At 44.5% G+C, this 23783-nt stretch overlaps 11 protein-coding genes across 11 annotated transcripts; 5 read left to right on the plus strand and 6 right to left on the minus strand.

The window, feature by feature from the left end:
• Positions 1–2472: 2472 nt before the first annotated feature.
• YALI1_C21448g (uncharacterized protein) lies at positions 2473–5019 on the plus strand (the record flags this gene model as incomplete). Its single annotated transcript, XM_501858.2, has 1 exon — positions 2473–5019. One exon carries the CDS (start codon positions 2473–2475, stop codon positions 5017–5019), a length of 2547 nt encoding a protein of 848 aa, XP_501858.1.
• Positions 5020–5178: 159 nt separating this feature from the next.
• YALI1_C21487g (uncharacterized protein) lies at positions 5179–6360 on the minus strand (the record flags this gene model as incomplete). The annotated part of the gene is made up of 1 exon (XM_501859.3): positions 5179–6360. One exon carries the CDS (start codon positions 6358–6360, stop codon positions 5179–5181), a length of 1182 nt encoding a protein of 393 aa, XP_501859.1.
• A 1065-nt stretch (positions 6361–7425) lies between these two features.
• YALI1_C21497g (uncharacterized protein) lies at positions 7426–8076 on the plus strand (the record flags this gene model as incomplete). The annotated part of the gene is made up of 1 exon (XM_068282408.1): positions 7426–8076. One exon carries the CDS (start codon positions 7426–7428, stop codon positions 8074–8076), a length of 651 nt encoding a protein of 216 aa, XP_068138509.1.
• Positions 8077–8757: 681 nt separating this feature from the next.
• YALI1_C21513g (uncharacterized protein) lies at positions 8758–9174 on the minus strand (the record flags this gene model as incomplete). Its single annotated transcript, XM_068282409.1, has 2 exons — positions 8758–8994; positions 9052–9174. The coding sequence occupies 2 exons, from the start codon at positions 9172–9174 to the stop codon at positions 8758–8760; spliced, it is 360 nt and encodes a 119-aa protein (XP_068138510.1).
• Positions 9175–9202: 28 nt separating this feature from the next.
• YALI1_C21516g (uncharacterized protein) lies at positions 9203–9540 on the minus strand (the record flags this gene model as incomplete). The annotated part of the gene is made up of 2 exons (XM_068282410.1): positions 9203–9315; positions 9387–9540. 2 exons carry the CDS (start codon positions 9538–9540, stop codon positions 9203–9205), a joined length of 267 nt encoding a protein of 88 aa, XP_068138511.1.
• A 1585-nt stretch (positions 9541–11125) lies between these two features.
• On the minus strand, positions 11126–12094 carry YALI1_C21544g (uncharacterized protein; the record flags this gene model as incomplete). The annotated part of the gene is made up of 1 exon (XM_501860.1): positions 11126–12094. The coding sequence occupies one exon, from the start codon at positions 12092–12094 to the stop codon at positions 11126–11128; it is 969 nt and encodes a 322-aa protein (XP_501860.1).
• Positions 12095–15500: 3406 nt separating this feature from the next.
• Positions 15501–16328, plus strand: YALI1_C21578g (uncharacterized protein; the record flags this gene model as incomplete). Its single annotated transcript, XM_501861.3, has 1 exon — positions 15501–16328. The coding sequence occupies one exon, from the start codon at positions 15501–15503 to the stop codon at positions 16326–16328; it is 828 nt and encodes a 275-aa protein (XP_501861.1).
• Positions 16329–16630: 302 nt separating this feature from the next.
• On the minus strand, positions 16631–17965 carry YALI1_C21603g (uncharacterized protein; the record flags this gene model as incomplete). The annotated part of the gene is made up of 1 exon (XM_068282411.1): positions 16631–17965. The coding sequence occupies one exon, from the start codon at positions 17963–17965 to the stop codon at positions 16631–16633; it is 1335 nt and encodes a 444-aa protein (XP_068138512.1).
• Positions 17966–20261: 2296 nt separating this feature from the next.
• On the plus strand, positions 20262–20873 carry YALI1_C21626g (uncharacterized protein; the record flags this gene model as incomplete). Its single annotated transcript, XM_068282412.1, has 3 exons — positions 20262–20339; positions 20384–20447; positions 20533–20873. 3 exons carry the CDS (start codon positions 20262–20264, stop codon positions 20871–20873), a joined length of 483 nt encoding a protein of 160 aa, XP_068138513.1.
• A 152-nt stretch (positions 20874–21025) lies between these two features.
• YALI1_C21634g (mitochondrial 54S ribosomal protein bL33m) lies at positions 21026–21469 on the minus strand (the record flags this gene model as incomplete). Its single annotated transcript, XM_002142997.3, has 3 exons — positions 21026–21114; positions 21296–21412; positions 21463–21469. The coding sequence occupies 3 exons, from the start codon at positions 21467–21469 to the stop codon at positions 21026–21028; spliced, it is 213 nt and encodes a 70-aa protein (XP_002143033.1).
• A 139-nt stretch (positions 21470–21608) lies between these two features.
• Positions 21609–23738, plus strand: YALI1_C21639g (uncharacterized protein; the record flags this gene model as incomplete). Its single annotated transcript, XM_501864.3, has 1 exon — positions 21609–23738. One exon carries the CDS (start codon positions 21609–21611, stop codon positions 23736–23738), a length of 2130 nt encoding a protein of 709 aa, XP_501864.3.
• Between the last annotated feature and the right edge of the window lie 45 nt (positions 23739–23783).

The raw sequence follows: 23783 nt of genomic DNA on the forward strand, positions 1-23783 counted from the left end.
CCTATGTAACATAATCAATTTCACTTTCAACTGGTAATGTATGGATTTTCCGAGCATCCCAGATACGAGAACATTGCATTTCTTGGTACATGCGTTGTATGACACCCGTTATGGTGTCATATCATACTACTTGTAGGATACAATAGAAGTACAAGTAGAAGCACACACATGCAATATACGGCCATAGTTGTGGATGGCTTCTTCAGAACCACACGCAGTTGGAATTTCTACAAGCACCACACATTAAATACATGTAGTAACATACCCGCATCGTACTTGAATTGCAGCCTTGTCGGGAATAGTTTGATGACCTGGGCCCAGTCTCACGAAATGAAATTTCGTCGGTCTCTTTCGTCCACTCGTCCGACTCTCCCTTGTCTTCTAGCAAATAATGTGGTGAAAAGTGTTTACTTCCTGAAAAAATGACTCACCCCTGATTATTTTGCTTGTACGAATATATTTTGTTGGGCAGGCTTTTAGAGAATTGTGCTCAATATGCCGGCTAGAAGTGTCCCGAGATGTGTGCGACAAGCTTCGGAGAATTCTCGGAGGGAGGAAGGGTTTGGGTCAGAACGCGGATAACGCGGATCAGCGGTTATCGAAAATAAATTATTTACTGATTAAATTGAAAACATGGGTATAAAAACACATGTATGTACGATAGTTGGGGTAAAAAGGAGATGTGGAACATTTTTACAACAACGAAAATCGTTAAATAATCGACTAAGTCAAGGAATCTAAAAACAGTGACACACAGCTAGACAAGGCGTTCACATCATCGAGTGGCATGTATGGCATTACCCCACCCAGTCATAAAGTTTTCACGTGATCTTCAAATATTGCTGTAAGTTCGAACCCGTCATGACGAAAAATGAGTAAATTCCTGAATCATAGGGCCATTTGTCAGCTTATTTATTCCGGAGATAATAAATATAGAAGATTAGATTGGTCCCCTGGGTCAAATATATAGCCACAAGCATCAAAACGCAATAGGTCTTCCATAGCCTTCCTCTGTGGTCAGCACACATCTGTGGCTCTTCATTCATTCCTACAACAATGTCCATTGTGCGACAAACGTCATTAGTGTTCAACCAGCCATAAACGGCATTTGTCTGAGATGACAACGCACCCACCTATGCCATCACGTGACCTTAGACAAAGAACGGCCCCACTCTGCGCCCCATGTCAAACCCCGTGGGGACTTGGCTACCACTTAGCACCACGCATCATCCCGGAGTTTAATACTTGTACAAGGTCTCTATGGCTCGATAAGAATCTGAAAAACATAACACGCAGCACACCAATCCCATACGAGTGCCAGGTACTTGTATAGGGCGACACGACCGTATCTCTTCCCAGCATTGTCATTAACACATTGATATGATTGAATAAAAAGTGGAATGGGGAGTGTGGGTACTTTTTTTCGACCTGCCCCAATCACAAAAATGGAGATGGCCTTGTATGATTTTCAGGTATGCATGGAGCCAAGCCAGAATCGTGGGGTAAATGTACATTGCAGAATTGAGGCAGCAACGTGCACATGTGCATATTGGGGAAAGACGAAAATGATGTTATAATTTCCGGTGTGTCACGAATTTGCCCTTGATGTCTGGAAGCCATTTTCACAATATAACTGACCAACCAATTCGCACTATTGGGTCCTTTTCGTATGCTAAGGGTAGTTGCAACACTAGTGATCCAACTAGGGGTTAGGGGTGCGGGGTGGATTTATGTTTTATGGCTCATCTTGGGGGACAAAATGTTGAGTTACTTTTCTCGAAGTGGTTGAATGAGGATGAAAATCTACTCATACGAGAGATGCGGTTCATTCAGGTCCCATGACGTCTTTTTTCCGTTCTCCAGTGTTCGACTTTGTTTTTTTTTTGGTATCCAAATTTTTTGTCACACAACGGGCGTGACATGACTCCTGCTGTAGTCTTACTACAAGTAGTGAGAGGTAAATTTGAGACTAGAAATGAACCATATCCGAGATTTCGCGATAACGAAAGAATAAATCCTACCAGGTGGGTCGCAATTTCGTCCAATGTTCTCCTAACAAATCTATCCCCACCTCTCTCTCTCATTGCATTAACCTCTCTGCAGTGCAATGCAACCTGTGTGTCAGACTATTGGTTTTACCCCGTGCTTCCAGGCAGACATAAGGTTCACCCGAGTTTGCAATATAACTACGGTGAGGGAAGGTGGTACGGGTGGGTACGAAAAAGGATCAAGTTGAGTGCTTTTTGGAGACTACGACAGCTCAGCTCAGCTACACTGTCAATCAAACAGACCTACACGACAAGACACGACAAGACACGACAGGCCGTGCACAATATCGCGAGTGCCACTTGACCACTCGATTGCCGAGATTCGCGACAAAGGATTAGGACGAGGAACGACAGACACGACTGAGAGACCAGGTTACAGAATCAGTGACAGTACTGCCACAAACCCGAAACCGAACCATACACAATGAGTGTCAAGAAACCGCCACAAACCAGGAAGCTGTCGGACACCCCATCATCCCTCGCCGCGTCCGTGGACAAGAAGGGCGGCAAGGATGACAAGAAGAAAAAATTGGTGGTTGCCTGCATGGCTTGCCGGGCTAAAAAGGTGAAATGCTCTTCGGACAAACCGGCATGCAAGAACTGCCTCAGGTTGGGTGTTCCATGCGAGTACCCGCTGATCCGCAACCGCGGATCGCGTTTTGGATACTCTGGATACCTGGAGAAACGACTTGGAAGCTTGGAGAATTGTTTGCTCAGTCAGGACGCTAAAAATGGCCTGAGCGGCGTCATCAAGCTTGTCCCAGTATATCCTTGTCAGGCACAGTCACAACCGCCACCTCAGCAACCGCCACCACAACACGCGACACCACAGCCACCCTCGTCTGTGCCCCCGGGTCATTCGCCCGAAACCCCCCGGTATGCGGAATCCAATGCTTCAGACGAGAGTACACTCACAATTAAGTTGCCATCTCCAGAGTTGACGGACCACTTTGTGTCGCTCTACTTCAAGCATATTCACAATCACACATACTCTTATCTTTACAGGCCACATTTTGAGGAGAGAATACGCAATGGAACAGTCAACAAAGCCCTTGTCTATGCCGTTTGTGGTCTCTGCTGTAGATTTTCAAACCACCCGTTGATCGAACCTGGAGCCAAAGACTATTTGGGTGCCCAGTACATCACACAAGCGAGGAAGCTGATCCGATCACAGCTGGAAGAGCCCGATATCGAGACGGTACAGGCATCAATTTGTGTCGTCCAATACGAGTTTTTTCTGGCCAATGGATCCAAGTCTATGATCTACATTGGCTTGGCTATCCGCATGGCTTCCCACTTGTCATTATTCAAGGAGCTGGAGGGTCCGGAACTTGAGACAAGCACTTGGCAGGAGAGAGAATTGCGTCGACGAACCTGGTGGAGCATAGTAGTTCTTGATAGACTCGCGCACGGCACTAACTGGACACTGCTAATCCCTCCAGAACATTTCGAAGTACAGCTCCCTTGCTCCCGCGAAGACTTTGAGAACAACCGACAGACCCGAACTGTTTTTTTGGATGGTCGTGAGTCCGATATTGCTCTGGATGAGGATAAGGAATCAAAAGTGGCGTCGCCAAAAGAGTACGAGTACAACATTTTCTCGCTGCACATCTTGATTGTGGAGGCTTGGTCGCGGGTTACTAAGTATGCAAACGACGGCGCCTTGAGAAAGGGTGCAAAGAGTGGCAAAAATGATGTTACAGCGATCAAGGAGGACTCCAAGTCCACCGATAGTATCATCAAGGAAAAAAGCGCCACGCCCACAAAAGACGACCTCCTACCCTGGCAAAATGGCTCTGATTTCCAGACCCTTGCATCTTTGATTGCAAAGATCCAAGAAAAGATCCCGCCTCATCTGCAGCTGAGTGCTGAGAACCTGCAGGCTGCCACAGTTCAGGGGATTCATGGCATGTTTGTGCATGTCCATTGCGTATTGCAACAGACCATTTGTACCCTATACCAGACCGTGTATCCTCTCAATACCTCTCTGTACACAACTAAACAAGTGGAGGCTATCCCTCGATGCTTCATTGAGACGGCAGCTATCAATATTGTCAACTCAGCTGGCGTTATTTCATCTGTAGCCCAGCAGTTGCTGCACCACAACATGGTCCCTGCCCCGTTCGTCGGCTTCTGCATTTTCTCGACATCCCCCGTTCACATCGCCAACACTTTCAGTCAGGATACGCAGACAGCAGCTGCCGCCCAGCATAATCTCGCACTCAACCTCAGGTTACTCATCAATCTCAAGGACTACTGGCAGGTGGTATCAATGTGGTGTTCGACTATCAGAGAGCGATATTCTGAGAAGTTGCAACAGGTGGAGGGCGGTCGTCGTTCTGGAAAGACCGAGGAGCCCCTGATTTACAACCACCATTACACCCCCACCAACGCAAAATTCAAGTCTGGGGAGATAGACAAGCGCAAAGTGGCCGCGGCTGCTATGCGTCAAAAGACACAAACCCAAGAGAATTCGGGGATACCTAAGGAGGCAAACACTTGGTCCCAGGCTACAGCATCCATGGCAGAGACCAAGCCACCCAGTGTCAAAACCCCATCCATTCCGTCCACGCCTGTTTTGATGAGCGTTTTCACTGAGATGGGCTCCGCAGCCAACAACATGTCGTTTGCTCTGCCTCAAGCTCTGCAATCTGTGTCAAAGACCAACACCCCCGCGGCCTCCCCAAGGACTCATGCCGAAGACACTGATCTGAACATGTTGAAAAATGTTCTATATCCTAGCTTCTCAAACCCTCCCATTTATGGTGTCGAGGCTCCTGCTTCTTTGCCTCCACAGGTCAATATCACCAACCCCTCGTCTCCCAAGAACTGGGACCTGTTCCCAGAGTTGACTAATGCTCCCACCGAGTATGGCTTCCATGACCTCGGAGAGCAGTGGCTACGGCATTTTGAAATTGGAGTGGATGATATTCAGCGCGTCTTCCCAAGAGGGGAAGAAGGCTACATGTAATTTGTATGTAAAATGTATTACTATTTATTATTGATTGGCTTCTAGTTAGAAGATTACTTGTCTCGTAGTAGTAGTTTCAGTGCAGTGTACAGTATCACCGTCATACTGCGTGTGGTTAATGATTTTTAATTATATTGTTTATGTGCTAGGGCAGAATGCTTACTCGAGCTTGGTCTCCTCCAGCTTCTGTGCAACAGACTCAGCGGCATCACCCTCGGCAGGCTTTGCGCCACCAGGGTATCGAGAACCCTTGTTTTTGACCTTCTTCTCCTTCTTGGGGGCAGCAACAGGAGGAGGGTAAGCCAGCTTCTCAATCTTCTGGAACTCCTCGTTGTTAACAAACTCATCACGGATGGGCTTAAGCAGGCCGTCGATGGCAGCGGCCACACCGGTCTTAAGGTCAACAGGAGACAGCTTCTCAGCAGCGAAAGCCTCCTTGAGCTCGGCGACAGAGTTGAAAGAGACATTTCCTCCGTACTGCTCAGGTCGCTCGATGTTAAAAGTGGCCTTGCCCTTGTTCTTAAGCTCGGCAATAGGGAAAACGACATACTCAACGAAAGAAAGCAAGCCGTTACCCTCAACTTCGCCAGCAGCACAGTAGGCAGCGTTGATCTTCTTCTTGATAGTCTTGGTGTCCTCAAGCAGATCAATCTTGGAGTTAGGGTCAGAGGCAGACATCTTACCACCCTGAGTAAGTCCGGGAACCATGGGGTTCATCATGTGTGCTCGCTTCTTGTAACCAATGGAAGTTAGGTTCTCCTCAGCAAGAACAAAAATCTTTCGCTGGTCAACACCGCCGAACTGCGCATCAACACCCAGGTACTCCTCATCGAGAGCCTGCATCAGGGGGTAGATGAGACCAGAGAGCAGAGGGTTATCAACCTGCTTGACAACATCAGCACCAGCTCGCTTGGCGTCATTGACGGAGACACGGTTGGACAGCTTGAAAAGGTCCATGGTGTACTCAGCGCTGAGCTCGAAAGATCGACCAATAACGAAAGTCAACTTGTCAAGGGGAACACCAATAGATCGAAGGATGGCCTTGATCATGTACTCGTAGTACTGCACTCGGTGCTGAACCAACTCAAGAGGGGCCTTCATGTTGTCGAGAAAAGCATGCAAGTCAGCGAGCAGAATCTTGACTTCACAGCCAGCCGCCAGAAAGTCGGCAATTTTAGTCATGGGTACAAAGTAACCACAATGAGGTTTTCCAGTTGGTGCAGTACCCCAGTAGATCTTGAGCTCTCGCTCCTTGAGAGTGTCAAGAATGATCTGCTTGTTGAGAACCTCCTGGAGGTTACGCGAGATCAAGTCGTACTTCTGCTCCACAGTCTGGGACATTTTTCGTGCGATCGTGGGTGTATATGTTGTCTGGTCTCGTGTGAGTAATATCCATTTTTCACAATGCAAGGTTAGGGTTAGGGCATTTTAGGAGGTTTCGGAGTCAGCCTAGAACTTGTAATGATAGCATTTGTGAGTGACTGTTGTGAAAAACTCAAAATTATCCATACTGGCACTAATTACAAGTATTGTCTACCCTTTCTGAAAGGTAGACAACATACTGTAGGCTCTCTTCGTCTCAACCTAACCAGCACTTCAGTCCCACCTTACCCTTACAGTACAGTACGAGTACGAGTACTATACTTACTGTATTGTAAGTCGAACTCCCCTCTAAGTGCATTGGGTTACTGCTTCCCGCCCTGATCATAGAATGGTTAATCCTCAAAAATGAACAGGGAAGCCATTGTACCGAAGCGACCACCAGATGATTATAACTACTTATGAAACAATGGGATAATCGGCTGTGGATGGAATGCCAAAGCGACTCATGTATGGTCTATTCGTAGCTACTTGTAGCCACGTCAAGTTGAAAGATCCAAATAGAGCATCGCACGACAGGCTTCAAAAAATCTACAGGAGGTTTGCTGGTTCGACAGTCATGACCATTAGTCTGCACAAGTACATGTACAGTACTACAGTATACCGGTATTTGTACAAGTACTTGTACTTTTATATTTTAAAGTCATACATGATTACACGTACGAGTAGATTCTCGGCGACTCTTCGGCATGTTGAGGGGTGAACTTTCCTACAAGTAGATCCACGCGACACTCTGCTACAAGTACTGTTTATTCTATAACAAACTGCTTTCAAGGAGTGTAGCAGGACATCCAGTAGGAGATACGGCCATGTGCGTCTTGTGATTAATACAGTACTGTACAGTATTTAAACAGTTGTGGTTGTTTCTCCAGCTTATGTGTGCATCAAAGTTTCTCCCCGCCCCACAGAAGACACCCCCGTTGGTTCCACGGCGTGGGTAAGCTAGATTGACCGCACTTAAATTGTTAATACATAAGCAAGCATCCGGATATATCATCGAGCTGCCGTTGATACACCCATTCTAACATGATCGGTCGCGGAGTGAAGCGTTGCAATGGTGGAAGGGTATTGAGAAACAGGGTTCGACATTTCAACGATACGTTTAAACGCTCAGCATTGCGATGTACTACGTCTCCGATTCAACCACACAACTCTCCGGAAACGGTACCACCTGAATGGCTACAGCCTCTGCTGGATGTGTCAGAGGGTACAGGGTACGATGTGAACGATGCTGGATTGCTAGGACAGCCCGTTGCCTGGGGCGACCAAGACTCTAATGACCACGTCAATAGCGTGACCTACATCAAGTATTTTGAAACAGGCCGGTTTCATTTCCTTATGGAAATGTTTAAATCAAGGGGGCTTGCCTTCAATGATCTTATGAGTCCTAAGGGAATCGTTTCAGTATTTCGCAGCGCTGAGATCCAATGGAGAAGGCCCATTCAATACCCAGACAGGATCTCTGTTATTCACAAGATTGAGCCGTTAACTGCACCTGACAGATACGTTCTCAAAGGTGTCATTGTTTCTCATCAATCTAGAAGCGTGGCATGCCGGATCAAAGAAACACTTGTGACCGTTGATAGTGCTAATGGAAGCCAAAAGTGCGATATCCCTCCAAAATTCAAGGCTGTATTTGAAGAATGGGCCAGAAAATCAAATCCTGATCATTCTTGAATAATGTTTCCCAGGGGGCTTGACACTTGGACTTGGGTAGTCCGTTGATGGCATCTGTTGCCATATAAAAGTACTACAGTACAGTACTTGTACTACAAGTAACCATCTTTTTGGGCTCTGAATGTAACGACATTGTTCAAGCTCCTGATATACAGCAGCTACAAGAGTTGCACATTCAAATACCAAACATATTCATAACTCGCCGTGGAAAATGGTTTTGCAAGTACAAGTACAGAGCTACACACACAAATATGCTCAGCTGAATAACTAGAAGGAGGCAATTCCGATGAACAGTACGTACATTATTTGTATTATCGAGATATACCATCTACTTGTAGGTTTCTACGACGATCAGAAGTCCTTTCATATAGATGAACAAATGAAGCTCTCCACCTGTCTCCCTCTCTTGCCCTCAGCTGTTACTAACAGTACATACTGTACATGTACGGTATGTAATTGTACTGGTACAGTATGTCCCGGCCATATGATTACAAACACATGATGTCGAATAGAAATACACTGTAGAGTAAAACGCACTCAGTTCATGTACACTTGATAATCCATTTTTTGTTATTAATTAAGTGACTGAGAGTCGCGATTTTGTACCATGACTTCCTATCTCGTCATGTACAAAATCTGACCTCATTTCGACCCGAATCATGTTATCTTGACTGAGTCGATCTAGCACTTGCAGGAGCCCTCGCACTTGCAAGACTCACACTTGCAAGTGGTGGACTTCTCACACTCGCAGGCCTTAGCGCACTTACAAGACTCACAGGAGCAAGGAGAGCAAGTGCAAGCCTTCTCGCAGGCGCAGTTAGTGCAGGGCTTAGGGCAGGAACAGTTGGTAGAGCAGGCCATTTCGTAGTAGTTGGTGTTGGTGTTGGTTAAGATACTGTCAAGTGCAGACTCGTGTCCCTTTTATAGTGATTCGCATTATCGCTAAGTTCGTGTGTATCTCACAAACTAAGTCACCACCCCGAACCGTAATCGAGTTAGAATTTCCACTTTCTCCCCCACCGTGCGTGTCAGCCAATGGCACAAAGTACGCAACGTCAGAGTGCAGTTTGGTGTATGATCACTGGTATGGGCATCCATACTTCGCAATATTCCTTGGCTCAGCTAACTATAGACAAAACCAGGCAGCAGAAGGCAAAATTACCGCGATCACACCGACACCATCAAACACACCAAAGGTTGGTTTCGCTTTTAGTATCCCAGTATTCCATTGGGCGGAAGCTCGGCATCATAAATAGCCTTTATGCCAAGTGGGACACTATGTATTGGTCTTCATTGAATGGCGAAAGAACAGACAGGAAGGACACTAAAAATAACCAAGGGTTGTCCCAGCCGGAGAGTCTCTGAGTGGTTCATCTTCGTCACGTTATGAGTCCTTAAAATCCCGGCCTCTCTATTGCAACTGCTAGGAGTCATATTTCCTGTTTCCTTACCCTTCTGCAACATGCATACCGAGTTTAGAAAAACATGCCTCTTGGCAGCGTTGGTAACAGCATGATGGTTTCAAAATGAGATGTTGTTATGGAAACACGAAGAGAAACTCCACAAATTGCCGTCTCCCTGCCAAGCAACTACACCAATCCTGCAGATCCCAGGGCAGTCTTGCATCCATGCATGGTCCAATAGCATTGATCTTAATGGTCATGGATCTATGCGGGTATCGCTGGGTATTATGGTTGTATCTGGAATCATTCGTTTATCGGACATATCTTACTCGTTTTTCCGCTCGATTTTCATTGAGTTACCATGGAGGGTTTACCATACACCTCAACTCTTGCTATGACGTCATTGAGGCGCTGCACCCCCATGCGTGTGTCGGTGATGTGTTCTCCGATTCCTCTTCTTAATTGGCGCCCAACCTGTTTCATTTGTATCATTATCTCGTCAACGCCACTGGGAGCCAGGACTGTTTGTCATAGTTTCTTGCGAAGATGGGGATTTTGGTGATACTTGCTCATAGCAGCCCTTAGGTCCACTTGTTCTTGTAAATATCAATAAAGTTGGCGACAGAGATATAATCACGTGATCATATTCCATACCCACACTGTCATAGCCTGTATACTCACAGCATCGCTGGACTTCGTTCCAAACACATTGGCACCTGTCGCGACATGGGAAAACTAAGAAAGCCTTGATGCTTGAGGGTGCTTGAGGAAATTGTGGTGAGACCTGGTGTTCGTAAACCCATACGGTGTGTTGGTGATCGATGCTGCTGAGATGCTGAGACCTCTATAAGTCACCTTTAGCAGCTTGTCGTAGAGCGAGTCGGCGCAGAAGTAAAAGCGTCATCAGGGGAGTATCCAAAATTGGCGCGATGTTGTGGAAGCTGTCTTATATATATGGCTTCTGCGATATGTACACGATTCCTTGAAGAGTGGCTTTTTTAGGGTTTCGGAGGACCTTTGTGGTTAAGGTTGTTCACCCCTCCGCTTGTAGTGAGGCGCGAGAATGGCGAGCTTTCTGCAACGATGAGCAAATAACTCGATAGACATATATCTTAGATCGACGACGATGCTTTACATTCTTAATAGAAAACGCTGCTGATGGGTCCCTAAAGTCATCGAGACGTCAACTACCCACATCGTATCCTACCGAAATACAAGTTTACACCATGAGACGTCCGTCTGTACATTATCTCCTGCATGCTGTAGAAGGCAAACTTTTACGCGACGTTCAAGCCATAACTCATATGAAGTCATCAATATGCGAATTTGAGAAACAAAATCACACTGTTCTCTATATCATGAAACAGGGCTGGAGATGCTCATTGCACACAAGGATGCCTACAATGTAGACAGCATGTGAGCAAAAACTTCATGGTCATATGGGCTTTATGGATACAGAGTTAAATAAAAGCCTGTGGCGATTTTCGCTCTAACGGTGATAATTACAGTATGTATGTACTGTACTTGTACTTGTAACATTATCTCACCGTCGTTCCATTATTATTACATTTCATCACTTTTACTTGTACTTGTACGTCAGTAGCGAATCAATCTAAGTAGTCTATGGTTTATACAGGATTATAAGTTTACCAATCAAGTTGGCACTTAGCCACGCTCCTGACGAGTTCTGGAAAAACTTTACCCTTTTCGATGACTTCGTCTATGATCGCACAGACGTGCTCTGGGCCGACACGAGCCAACCAAATGGATTCGCCTGTGGATAGATAGATAAGGGCATTCGCAGCAAACTTGTGGCCGCCGACATGAGAAACGAATGCCACCTCCACATCGTGAATCTGCTTATCACGTAGTTGCGCATCAAATTCTTTCTTCAGAATCTTAGAGGTAATGGCACATCGTTTATCCACAGTTTTGTGGGAACACAATAGAACGTAGGCACGCTTGGTATTCTTTGTCAGCTTTTTAGGCTGCTCATGGAGATTTCCCAGAGCCTCTACCAATTCGCTCCTAGCATTTTCTGGAGTGAGCGTGATCTCAAGGAACAGAGGAAGGAGAAGGACCTTTGTGGGTCGTGTCATCAGATCGTTAGAAGAATCTTTTGGCTTGCCGTAGCTATCTTCGATCACCCCCTTCCCACGTTCCATAGCAGAAACAGACTCTGAGGATGAAGGGCGTTTGTCGTCATACATGTAATACTCGTCTGGTGGTGGTAAACTGGAGTTCGAGATCTTGGTGCCCAAGTCTGATAGAGGCTTTGTAGGATAAAACTTTTTCATCGTTGTCGCAACCGCCTCTGCCACGTCCGGATCATCCAAAGCTCCTGCTACTGATGACTTGTCGTCCAAGTACTTCTTCTTCCAGTCACTTAAGCCTGTAGCTACAACCAGATGTAGCCCAAAAGGCTTAGCGGTGTTGTAGAGAGGCGACTGATCAATGTCCATGGGAGGGTAACGTGTGTCTAATACACATGAGTCACAATCTGTAGGAGAGCAGTCTGCGATGGGAACGATTTTGGAAATTTCAGCTTCTGCGCTGAATTTTTCCGAGGCTGTGTTGGCCAAACTCAGAGTTTTGAACTTGTCGAGGAGACCCATTTTATTGTGAAGTCGGTGTAGGTTGAGCCAAGCTGGCAGTGATGGACGCACCAGATTAATGGCAAGATGGTTATCCTCAGAGTAGATAGCACGGCTCTGAGTTGCTGTTTATTTCGAGTTCAAGCTGGCTGTATCGATCTCAAGTCTTGACGGTGTTGTGTAGGCAAAATGTAAAAGTAGCAGGCAAAATGAGACGAAGTTGGCGTGCTTATAAGGTGCGATGTGTTTCACTCTTGTAATGTGGCGAAATCTTTGCTTCGAAGTTGTTGTTTATAGCTCTTTCCGAATGTCAGTTTTTATGTTCTAAAGTAAAGTTATATGCGCGGTTACGAGTCCTTGCGCACCCTGAAGTGCCACTCAGGAACTACTGTACTTGCACACCATCTCGGAAACGATACAAGACGGACAACTGCACACAATGTTGCATCTTCCAGGGTCCAGTTTCACACCAAGAGTGTTTCCGCTGCTGTATAGATAGATAGCCACAATGTTTCATCTCCAAGCTATACTTCGGAAACGGCTACAACTTAGAGTTTATAATGTTACAGTTGTAATGAACGGCCCCAGCGCTTTGTGTTCCGCAAACGTGTTTTACGTGTTGCTTCTTTGTAATCGCTGAGTAATAAATTTTGCAACAATGAAATTGAGTGACCCGTCCGCACCATGCTACGTGTATATTACTTCTAATTTGATCTCCTGAAAAATATACACCTCACTTGTAATAATATCTGCAGCCTTAGCGCGGCAAATAATATGGAGTCCATAATCCTTACAAATACGGACTGCACGTTCCAAATTGGGTTACACACGATACACTGATGACCAACTCCAGGCGGCCATCTACTTGTAGTCTGGAGATATAGGAGAGTAGTAAATACTCAGTAGCTCATACCTATCGCTTCTACTTGAGTTATCCAAATTAAGAATTTATCATTGGATAAAACACGATTACAACTGTGTCGCTGTGTTCCAATCATCAGTTGAGACACAAGCTCCCTTTCAATGTGGGTTCCGTGAAGTTCTCGGTATGCACTCTCAGTAAGTTCAGCAGATAAGAATCTGATAAAGCACTTCCCCGGAGCATGACACGCTTCCGGCGTTAATGCGGAAGCAACGGGACTTCCACAGCCACTGAAATGATACCTCACCGTCGTACGATACCGCAGTGAGTGGTGGTAAGATATAATGCACAAATGACACGTTTGGCATCCTCGAAGTATCGACATTCATCTGTATCGTGTTCTAACCCAAATCATCCACCATGACTAATTAATGTTAGTCACTTTTGAAATATCGTCCAGGATGTTGCAGTAGCGGTAAATGATACGGCTTCCTGATGTGCACCACGATCAGTGAAGTATTTAAAATCTGACATTGTATCGTGCTCGCGCCTGAATGGGTCCGAACTATGTCAGGCATGATAATCACGATCAACTCCTCTGTCTCGTGGCAGCACCAAGCACATACGTGTGGTAGAGTATACATATCCCTCCCTGGGGCTCAGATATATCCTCAGCTCATCTAGTTGTGCATAGATGTAGGTTAGACAAAGTCACACGTCAGTATCGAGAGCGCGAAACGTTCACGATGTAGGTGGCATTCCTGGGAACAGATGGGGTTTGTAATTAATTAGTAGACTGTATTTGGCTGCCCACGATGATCATTCTTGGATATAATCCTCTGAATTTATGTATTTATTTATTTTTTTTAAAAAAAACATCTTAACACGGTTTCTACAGGAGGTACAGAGTACATACTATTGAAGATCATAAGTATTATTGATGTGATATAGTTAATTAACAACTTACAACCCACTTCTAGGGACACGGCGTTCAATCTCTTTCTAGTAAATGAGCAAGCACACACCCTTCTGTCAGAACGTGATGTCCCTAGAAGTGAGTTGTAAGTCGTTACATTGACTATATCTAATCAAATAATACTTATGAACCTCAATACCTGGTGGTATCAGCACTTCCAGTGTTTATATATTGTACTTGTACCAGTTTTCATTATCCCTGAGTTTGCGTCCATAAACACCAGAAGTACACTGCACCGTATTCTGTACAGTATGCATGTACTGCAAAACGTATAGCAGTATTTGAGGTCGTGGCTCTTCACTCCGACAGTACTTGTATCATTATTTACAATACAGAACGAGTACACTCGTACTTCTATCGTAAGAGTACCACTTGGGGAGGCCATTCAGGCTCGCTCGTATACATTTTGTCCCGGGGCGACACAAGGAGATGGCTTATACGTGGCATCACCCATTTATAAGTTCTTTATTTTCAACTTACAGTACAGTACTCATAAAAGTAAAAGTACAGTATGTACAATAATTATGTACTTGAATCGTGAAAAGATACTCGCTAAAAAAGACGATCCAAGGAAAAACGTGCAGCATACGAACATCACTCACAGATAGGTTGAACCTGCCTTCCACAAGTCCATCGCGTCTTAGGCACGCGTGAAACATTCAGCCCTTTCCCGTTCGTTCACAATGTATCGGTAATACTACAACATCATATAGATGTTGAAAAGACCTTTGTATGTCGACATTGTCAGGATGGCGCACGTTGATTTGTATGTCGCCAAGTCCTTTCACCTGAGTCATGCTTTAGCGTACAATAGATACGGTCCTTATACCCGGTACTGTAGGTACTCGTACCGTTCTTGTACAGTAGTTGTACTGAGACATTGTTTCCTCCAACCCTTGTTAACCCAGTTTATGACACAGAGATATACCACTACAGGAACAGAACTCCTTGTACTCACCACTCTCCAAGCCTCCCTGAAGTTGGAAATACTTGACTGTGCGAGTACATACAATACTCACGCTTCCCACTTGAACAAATCAGTGCTCCTCAGGGACTTGTAAAAAACGCCCCTATCCACTTTTCCTTGCTGCCAAGATGCTATGTGTGAAGATCATTCCCCTACTAAGAGCACTCAGAGTCGGTTCATCAGCATTTCGTGTGATGATCACTATTTAAGCTCTTTGACAACTGCATACATATACATACCCCTATAAGTAATAACCCCACGACGCACGTTGTACACGGTGCCGTGTAGAGAGAGTGACTTATCCCTCGAAAAATAATCAGCCTTCTAGACTTAATGGGAAAAACTGATCGTCACGGCTCTGTCTTGTCGTGGCTTAATTTTTTTCAATGGAGCAAAGTAAGATCTCCCTGACACTTAGCTACGACGAGTACTTGTACGGCAATTCCCCCTGCTAAGATCGACAACAACGATCGACACCAAGATGTACACAACCTGTTCAAGCATCAGCGCAAATTTTAAACAGGAGAAAGACGGTCATTATTATTTTTTTCCCTTGCCATACATATAAGTGACTTTTTCCAGTCGATCATTATTTCGGAAGCATCAACTACACCAAACCAACATGATCTCCAGAAACTTGATTCTGACCGTTTTGGTGTCCACAGCACTGGCATCACTTTGTGTGGACCACCAGAAGAGTGGAGACCAAGTACTCTTGGCTGTCCAACCTTGTGAAAATGCTACCTCGATAACTCCTTCTGACACTGAGTCTGCTCTGTCTATTTTCATTCGAAGTGCCTCCGGAGAGCCCGAAGCCGATCTTGCTGAGACTCTCAAAGCTAAGCTAGACTCTGGAGATTTGGCCGGTTACTTGTCCCTTAAGCGTGATTTTGAGCGTGACCAAGCTGATGAGTCCGCGGAGTCAGCCCAGTCCTTCCAGAACATAGCCATCGATACTCATGTGACTATCCACACCACCCAGAACTACACTCTACAGAGCCCTGCTCATCTTCAGAAGCGTGGAGGTTGCAGCATGTACTGGCCTGGGGACGTTGGCCTCGAACCCATGGATATTCACTACTACAATGACTTCTTCTATCCCCAAACATCAAGTGTTAACTGGGTCTGCCTTGGCGAATGCACTGATTACATTGATCACATGTGGGCTGATGGAACCCTCTCCGGCTCCTTCTATTACACATACAACGACTGTAAGTTCAGAAGTCAGAATGGATGGAACGGGAGAACTCAGAACAAATGTCGAGCTGGTGCCTTCTACCGCCTTACGCAGGATGCATCGCATGTCGTCCAGGGCACCAACCCTGGAAACACTATTTACCAGGTATCTGGTTCCATCCCCGGAAAAGACCACTGGTCTCCTCGAATTTGTATGTCGTCTTCCAACTCGTGCTCATCTGGAACCGGTTCTGATGGTCGAAGCTACTGTTAAGGCGGGCTGTTCATGGAAGCCTTACGATACATAGCAATATTTATTATCTTTTCTCAGTGTCGTGATTAGTGCCTATTTCCTGTAAAACTGTGCCCTTGCGATTATATATACTGCATTCTACACCAGGTATTATTCTTGGGAGCGATTACGACCAGTATATACTGTGCTCGTACAAATTGCAAGTATAAGCACACCATGTAGCTCCCCACTTTCTTATCCGTTTTGTAAACAAGATGGAACTTGCCTTAACAAAGAAAATGTGATAGAATTATTTATGTACATGATATAGCATGAAGAGGATATTACTTCTTGCCGTTGGCGGCCTTGAAAATAACGCAGTCTGCGTCTTCCATTTCGTAGTCTTTGCCCTTGTTCGCAATTTTACCTCCAGACTTGAGGGACGCTTCGTCACCCTTGTGGGAGATTACATCATCAAATTTTGTAACTTGAGCAACAATGAACGTCTTTTCAAGATCCCCATGGATGACACCAGCTGCTTCAGGTGCTGTGGAGCCTTGTCGAATTGTCCATTCTCGAACTTCCCGGGGCGAGCCAGTGAAAAATGAGATGAGGTTCAGAGCTTTTCTAAGAGAAGAAATTGCGGGTCCGATGGCACTTGGAACAGTTGAAGCAGTGTCAAGCTCCTCGCCTGCTTCAGAGCTCTCGAAAAGTCTCACTTCATATTCGACACACACAGGCACTAATAGGTCGCCAGGAGAGTTTTCATCGATCCACCTCCGAATGCTTGACAGATACTTGATGTTATCTAGTTTTTTGCCTCCCGTGATAAAAGCTTTGTAGTCTGCGAAAGAAACATTAGCAATATATGCCGTTGGCTTCGCAGTTAGTAGTGTCAGAGTGTTGATGAACCGGATTTCGTCGTTTGTCCAGTCCCCGTGGTACACTTTCTTCCCAGATTCAAGGTGCTCAAGTATTTTACCGCAAACAGATTGTTCAAATTTCCTTTCGGTCAACACCATGGAGTTCTTTTGAGATGCAGCAGCCTTTACAGATCTCTCTGCTGTTTCCAGAGCACGAAGAACGAATTCAATATCCTTCTCTAACAGCTCATGCGTCACAATTTCCAGGTCACGTGTAGGGTCGATGGAGCCTTCAATGTGCGTAATCTCAGGATCATCAAATGCTCTCACTACTTGAAATAGGCCATCGACCGCCCGAATGTTCGCCAAGAATGCATTCCCCAGACCTTCTCCTTTGCTAGCACCCTTCACAAGTCCTGCGATGTCGAAAAGAGTCAAAGTCGCTGGCACGGCATTTTCTGGTTTGTAAACGTCACATAGTTTGTCAAAACGGTCAGAAGGAACGATCACTCGAGCCTCTTCGGGATCGATGGTAGCAAAGGGATAGTTCGCTGGATTCCCTAGATGGGATTTCGAAATTGCTTGGAAAATTGAGGATTTTCCGACGTTCGCAAGACCGACAATACCCCCTTTGAGATTGTTGGACGGACGACCAAGGAGGAGTTTCTTCTCAGTATTTTTCCCTTTCTTCCCTTTACCACCTGTTGATTTGCCTGCCTTAGCCGGCTTCTTCGCGAGCAATGTTGAGCTGCTGTGGAAAGGACGTAAACGCACTTTGGATCCCAGGGCAGTCCTGATAAATTGACGACACAGCATTCTTCAATGTTGTTCACGAATGCACTCAAGATCTGGTAAGAGTAGACAAGACAAATCAAATGCTTGCATGCACAAGTGCACTCGTACTTATATTTATGTACGTTAAACCTAAAAAAATGCCAATGTCGTTTGTACAATTGGTGGAAAAAAAAAAAAAAGATCGGCGAAAAACTAACTGTACCACAAAATCAAAATCAAAATCAAATCAACATTAAATCAATACAACAAAAAAAATCAATACAACAAAAAATATCAATACAACAAAAAATATCAATACAACAAAAACACAACACTATAACTACTGGTATGAGCAGAATACAATATTTCAATTTGTAGTACTCGTAGTCGTACAGGCAAATTTTATTCACACAAGTATCTTGAAAATTAAAATTTAAAAAAAAAATATAAAAAACATAAAAAAAAGCAGTAGCAAACCGCGGAGTAGTATAAACGACTACAGTAGTTTGATAAGAATACATAATAACAAAGCTCAAATAATAAGTTGTAAGATAGACGGAAAAACCACCAGAAAAAATATTTCGATTTGTTTTTAAACAAAAATTAGAACACAGAGTAGTTTTAGGGTTAATATGACTAAAAGTAAAGAAACATAAAAGGCATAACTAGAAAACAAAATACCTAAATGGGCTAACATAACCTAAATTGGCTAACATTACCTAAATTGGGGCCAACTTCATTACGGGTGCGGCATGTGGGGTCCAATGATCTTCCGAGAAGTTTATGACATAAAAATATTGGGTGCTTATTTAGCAGTAGTATAACTATTTATTATATCTACTGTACTAATATAAAAAATATCAAATATTTATTAAAATAAACATAGTGGAAATATTCTTACATAAATCTCTAATTTTTACAATCAATTTTTTTGGAGATGACTCAAAATGGAAATTTTGCAACCAGTATATACCATACCACATACTTCCGTAACACATTAGATTATATTTCTAACACAATATTGTAAGGTGATCCAGTCTACACTGATTAATTTTCGGGCCAATAATTTAAAAAAATCGTGTTATATAATATTGTTTAATAATAAACAGACTCCATCTACCGCCTCCAAATGATGTTCTCAAAATATATTGTATGAACTTATTTTTATTACTTAGTATTATTAGACAACTTACTTGCTTTATGAAAAACACTTCCTATTTAGGAAACAATTTATAATGGCAGTTCGTTCATTTAACAATTTATGTAGAATAAATGTTATAAATGCGTATGGGAAATCTTAAATATGGATAGCATAAATGATATCTGCATTGCCTAATTCGAAATCAACAGCAACGAAAAAAATCCCTTGTACAACATAAATAGTCATCGAGAAATATCAACTATCAAAGAACAGCTATTCACACGTTACTATTGAGATTATTATTGGACGAGAATCACACACTCAACTGTCTTTCTCTCTTCTAGAAATACAGGTACAAGTATGTACTATTCTCATTGTTCATACTTCTAGTCATTTCATCCCACATATTCCTTGGATTTCTCTCCAATGAATGGCACATTCTATCTTGCAAATTCAACAATTATAATAAGAATATACCAAAGTAGCGGTATAGTGGCAATCAAAAAGCTTCTCTGGTGTGCTTCTCGTATTTATTATTTTTATTCTAATGATCCATTAAAGGTATATATTTATTTCTTGTTATATAATCCTTTTGTTTATTACATGGGCTGGATACATAAAGGTATTTTGATTTAATTTTTTGCTTAAATTCAATCCCCCCTCGTTCAGTGTCAACTGTAATGGTAGGAAATTACCATACTTTTGAAGAAGCAAAAAAAATGAAAGAAAAAAAAAATCGTATTTCCAGGTTAGACGTTCCGCAGAATCCAGAATGCGGTACGCGGTACATTGTTCTTCGAACGTAAAAGTTGCGCTCCCTGAGATATTGTACATTTTTGCTTTTACAAGTACAAGTACATCGTACAACTATGTACTACTGTTGATGCATCCACAACAGTTTGTTTTGTTTTTTTTTGTTTTTTTTTTTTCTAATGATTCATTACCGCTATGTATACCTACTTGTACTTGTAGTAAGCCGGGTTATTGGCGTTCAATTAATCATAGACTTATGAATCTGCACGGTGTGCGCTGCGAGTTACTTTTAGCTTATGCATGCTACTTGGGTGTAATATTGGGATCCAGCATGAAGCTATAGGGTTCATTTACTGTAGTGTATATTACAATGTACTTGTACTTGTACTCGTACCAATAACCTTACAAATACGAGAACCGGCACCAGTACGAAACTCATCAGACATGTCCGTAACTCTTCATACGGATGCCGGTGATATCAAGGTCGAAGTATTTTGCGAGGCTGTACCGAAGGCTGCAAAAGTGAGTGGCACTGTGACAGTGTGGTCGTGCAATTATTAACACAGAATTTCCTGGCCCTGTGCGCGTCGGGCACATATGATGAAACAAAGATACACAGGAACATCAAGAGTGAGTAAAACCACACCATACAGCCTGAAGCGACGTTCTATTATGTTAGGTGCCATTAAACCTCTGAGAGAGTGACTAACGCAAGCATTCATGGTACAGATGGGTGATCCCACAGGTACAGGCAAAGGCGGGGAGTCGATTTGGGGCGGCAAATTTGAAGACGAAATCAAGCCGACGCTGCGACACAACTCCAGAGGCATACTCTCCATGGTCAACTCCGGCCCCAACACAAATGGAAGCCAGTTCTTTATAACTTACGACAAGCACTTGAGTCTGGATGGCAATTACACTGTGTTTGGGAAAATGATCGATGGTGAGGACGCTCTAGTGAAACTCGAAGGAGTTGAGGTAGACAAAAAGAATCGACCAGTCGCCCCTGTATTCATCAGGAGTGTGAGCATTCACGCGAACCCATTTGCACAATAGCACATGGAATGGAGAGCAAACACCGTACAGCCACACATCCCTAACCTATCACGCAGAGGGCATGGTCACCAAACTACGACCCAGTCACAGTACAACGAAATACAAGCATCCTACCTCTTCACATCTATAATTAACTATGTACAAATCATGGCTTAGTCATCGGACTTCTTAGGCTCCTTGCCTCGAGGCTCAACGGCTCCTCGTCGGGTCTTCGTCTCCTCGAAAAGAACCATTCGTTTAACTGAGTTAGTAAACTGGCGTGGTCAGCTCTCTGGGACCACGATCTCATGGAGACGATCACGAGAAATCGAGCGTCCAGTGCCACACCCACTAGCCGATGCTGCATCGCGACACCACTGCGATCACCTCATCCACTGCAACGGGTCTCAGCCCTCGACAGCCTCATCTTTCCAGTAACTCACCTATAGGGTCATACTTCACTTGAGTGATGGGACGAGCCACACGAGGTCGGAAAACGGTTCGCATGACACCGGTTTTCGCCGAAGAAAAGAGTTTGATGACAGTGTTCTTGCTTCGTACTGTGTTAGTAAAGCAGGGGGAGGTTTCTGTGGGCGCCAACAATACCTACCAGCCATGTTGTGTTCTCTTCTGATCTGATGTCAAATTCAAGTGGTGGTTCAAGATGCGTGTGATAATTTTAAGCGGGATTAAGGTTACATACCAGATTGGCCTGTTTGTCATCACGGACACAACTCAAAACCACCAACACAGAACATGAGCGGTCATATTGGGAAGATATCTGGGAAGTTGTTTCTTGATGGGCAATTTGCTACGTTGGCCGATCTAGAGTCTTTGGACCAGCTTGAATCCGAGCTTCTGGAGAAGGAGGAGCGGTTGAACATTGACATCACTGAAGCACACAATGAAGCCTCCAGTTTGCTTGTACAACATGCACAGGCAGTCCACGACTCGGTTGAAGAGGGTGACAAGAAATCAATCATTGCGGCACTGGAAGACCTCAGCAAGCATGAGCTGGTCGACACCAACAAGGATGTACAGACTGCAATCAAGAAAGCCGAGAACCTGGCATCCTCTGAACACCACATCGGCAACCTCCTGTCTTTGCAACAAAACTACAACACTTCAACGGAAACCGATTCAAGTGCCAGGATCAAAAGCGCAATTCAAGAATATCTGGAATTGAACCGCAGAGATGTTCCTACTGCGGTGGAAGCTTTACATAAGCAATGGAGGAAAAAGCTTCAGAGGTCCGCGCACACTGAGCTTCAAAGACTTTCGCAGGAGGCAGAAGAGGAGCTGGTGAACTGCCAGTACCCTTCAAAGGAGTTTCAGCCATCAGAACGGCTGCTATCGACTCTAGAAGAAATGATATTCCTTGACAGCTCTCTTAGAACCCAGTCGACAGCTGACCCCCAAGGGGTGCCGCTGCAGGCTTTCTTGGTTTTGACTGCGCCTTATGATATCAGATTACGGTTCCATTTCGAAGGAAACAAAGATACGAACCAACCTGACAAGCCTGAATGGTTTTATTCTTACTTTCTAGACATTGTTGAGGAGCAGGAAAACTTCTTGCAGGAACACATGCAACCTCTGTTGGGTGACAGCGACAAAGTAGCTCTCAATGAGTTCATCTGTGCATTGATTCCATCGGCAATCCGCAAAGCCTCGGTGTTGTTCGATGCTCTCCGTGATACATCTACAGAGCTATCCCATCTCCTCTACGAAACAGTAGTGTTTGAGACCGCTCTTAAAGAGCGTTATTTCTACAGCCCCAACAGAGGAAACTGGGTGGGAATTTCAGGGTCTATTCTCACGCCTTCGAGGTTTGATATTTGGCTCAATGTTGAACGAAATTTTGCGGTTTCGCGGTTTCACGCTATTATTCAGCTTCCCGACGCTTGGGAAATTGACTTTGATGGCGTGGAAAGAGGTGCGACCAAACCAACGAAGAGTGCGCTAATGGTCAAAGATCTGCTGGAGGGTGTCACTGACCACTACAGAAGTCTGGCTAGTGTCACATACAGACTCAAGTTCTTGATAGGTATTCAGACGACAATTTTGGATCTTTATCACGAGCAACTGCATGAACAAAATCTGCTTCTGGAATCGAACATATCTCTATTGTCGAGGGCTCTTGTGGGAGCCGCTGATAAACAGAAAACGGGGGGATCAGAGGGTATCTGGAGGGTGTGCAGAATTTTTGGAAGTGCGAAGTTCATGATAGAGACCCTCCAAGTTTGGGGTGAGGACGTCTTTTTTCTGGAACTTTGGCGCGATATAACCTCTCTCAACAACTCCTCGCGAAAAGAAGGTGGTATCGACAATGATGCCATGCAGACCTCCGCTACGCTACCCACGGATGAAAGCGACGAGGGAACCCTGTTCGATGACACCATCAAAGGATATACGTCTTTACAGGACCGTGTGTACCAGACTGCAAAGGCATTTTTGGAGAAGCGAATGCAGGATGGAATGAAGGAATACTTCAAGCTGAACGACTGGTCCAAGAACGTTGATTATCCTGACCCCGAAAATGTGCCGCCCAGCTCCCAGCTGTCTCTTCCTATTCAGACGATGGACAAATATCTTGGAATTATGAGGAAGTGTCTATCTGCAGAAGACATGTATCAGATCCTCAAGGACTTCTCAAAGGTTTTGTCTGAGTATTTCTCTCGACAAGTTATCATGGTGAATACATTTTCTGCAGCTGGTGGCCAACAACTCATAAGTGATGTCCGAGAAATGTGGACTCGCCTGGGGTTGCCGCAAGACCAGGAGTATCATAGAATCTATGAGAGTGCTGGACTGCTTTCTAGTAGGGATTTCAAGCCATCACACCTTGATGGTGCCACAGTGAAATCAGTCGTCAGGCGAAGGGCATGACAACATAGCTTAATATACACGAACACCATTTACACCACGCAAGTT

The sequence above is a fragment of the Yarrowia lipolytica genome, chromosome 1C (genome assembly GCF_001761485.1).
Source record: "Yarrowia lipolytica chromosome 1C, complete sequence".
NCBI classification, from domain to species: Eukaryota; Fungi; Ascomycota; class Dipodascomycetes; order Dipodascales; genus Yarrowia; species Yarrowia lipolytica.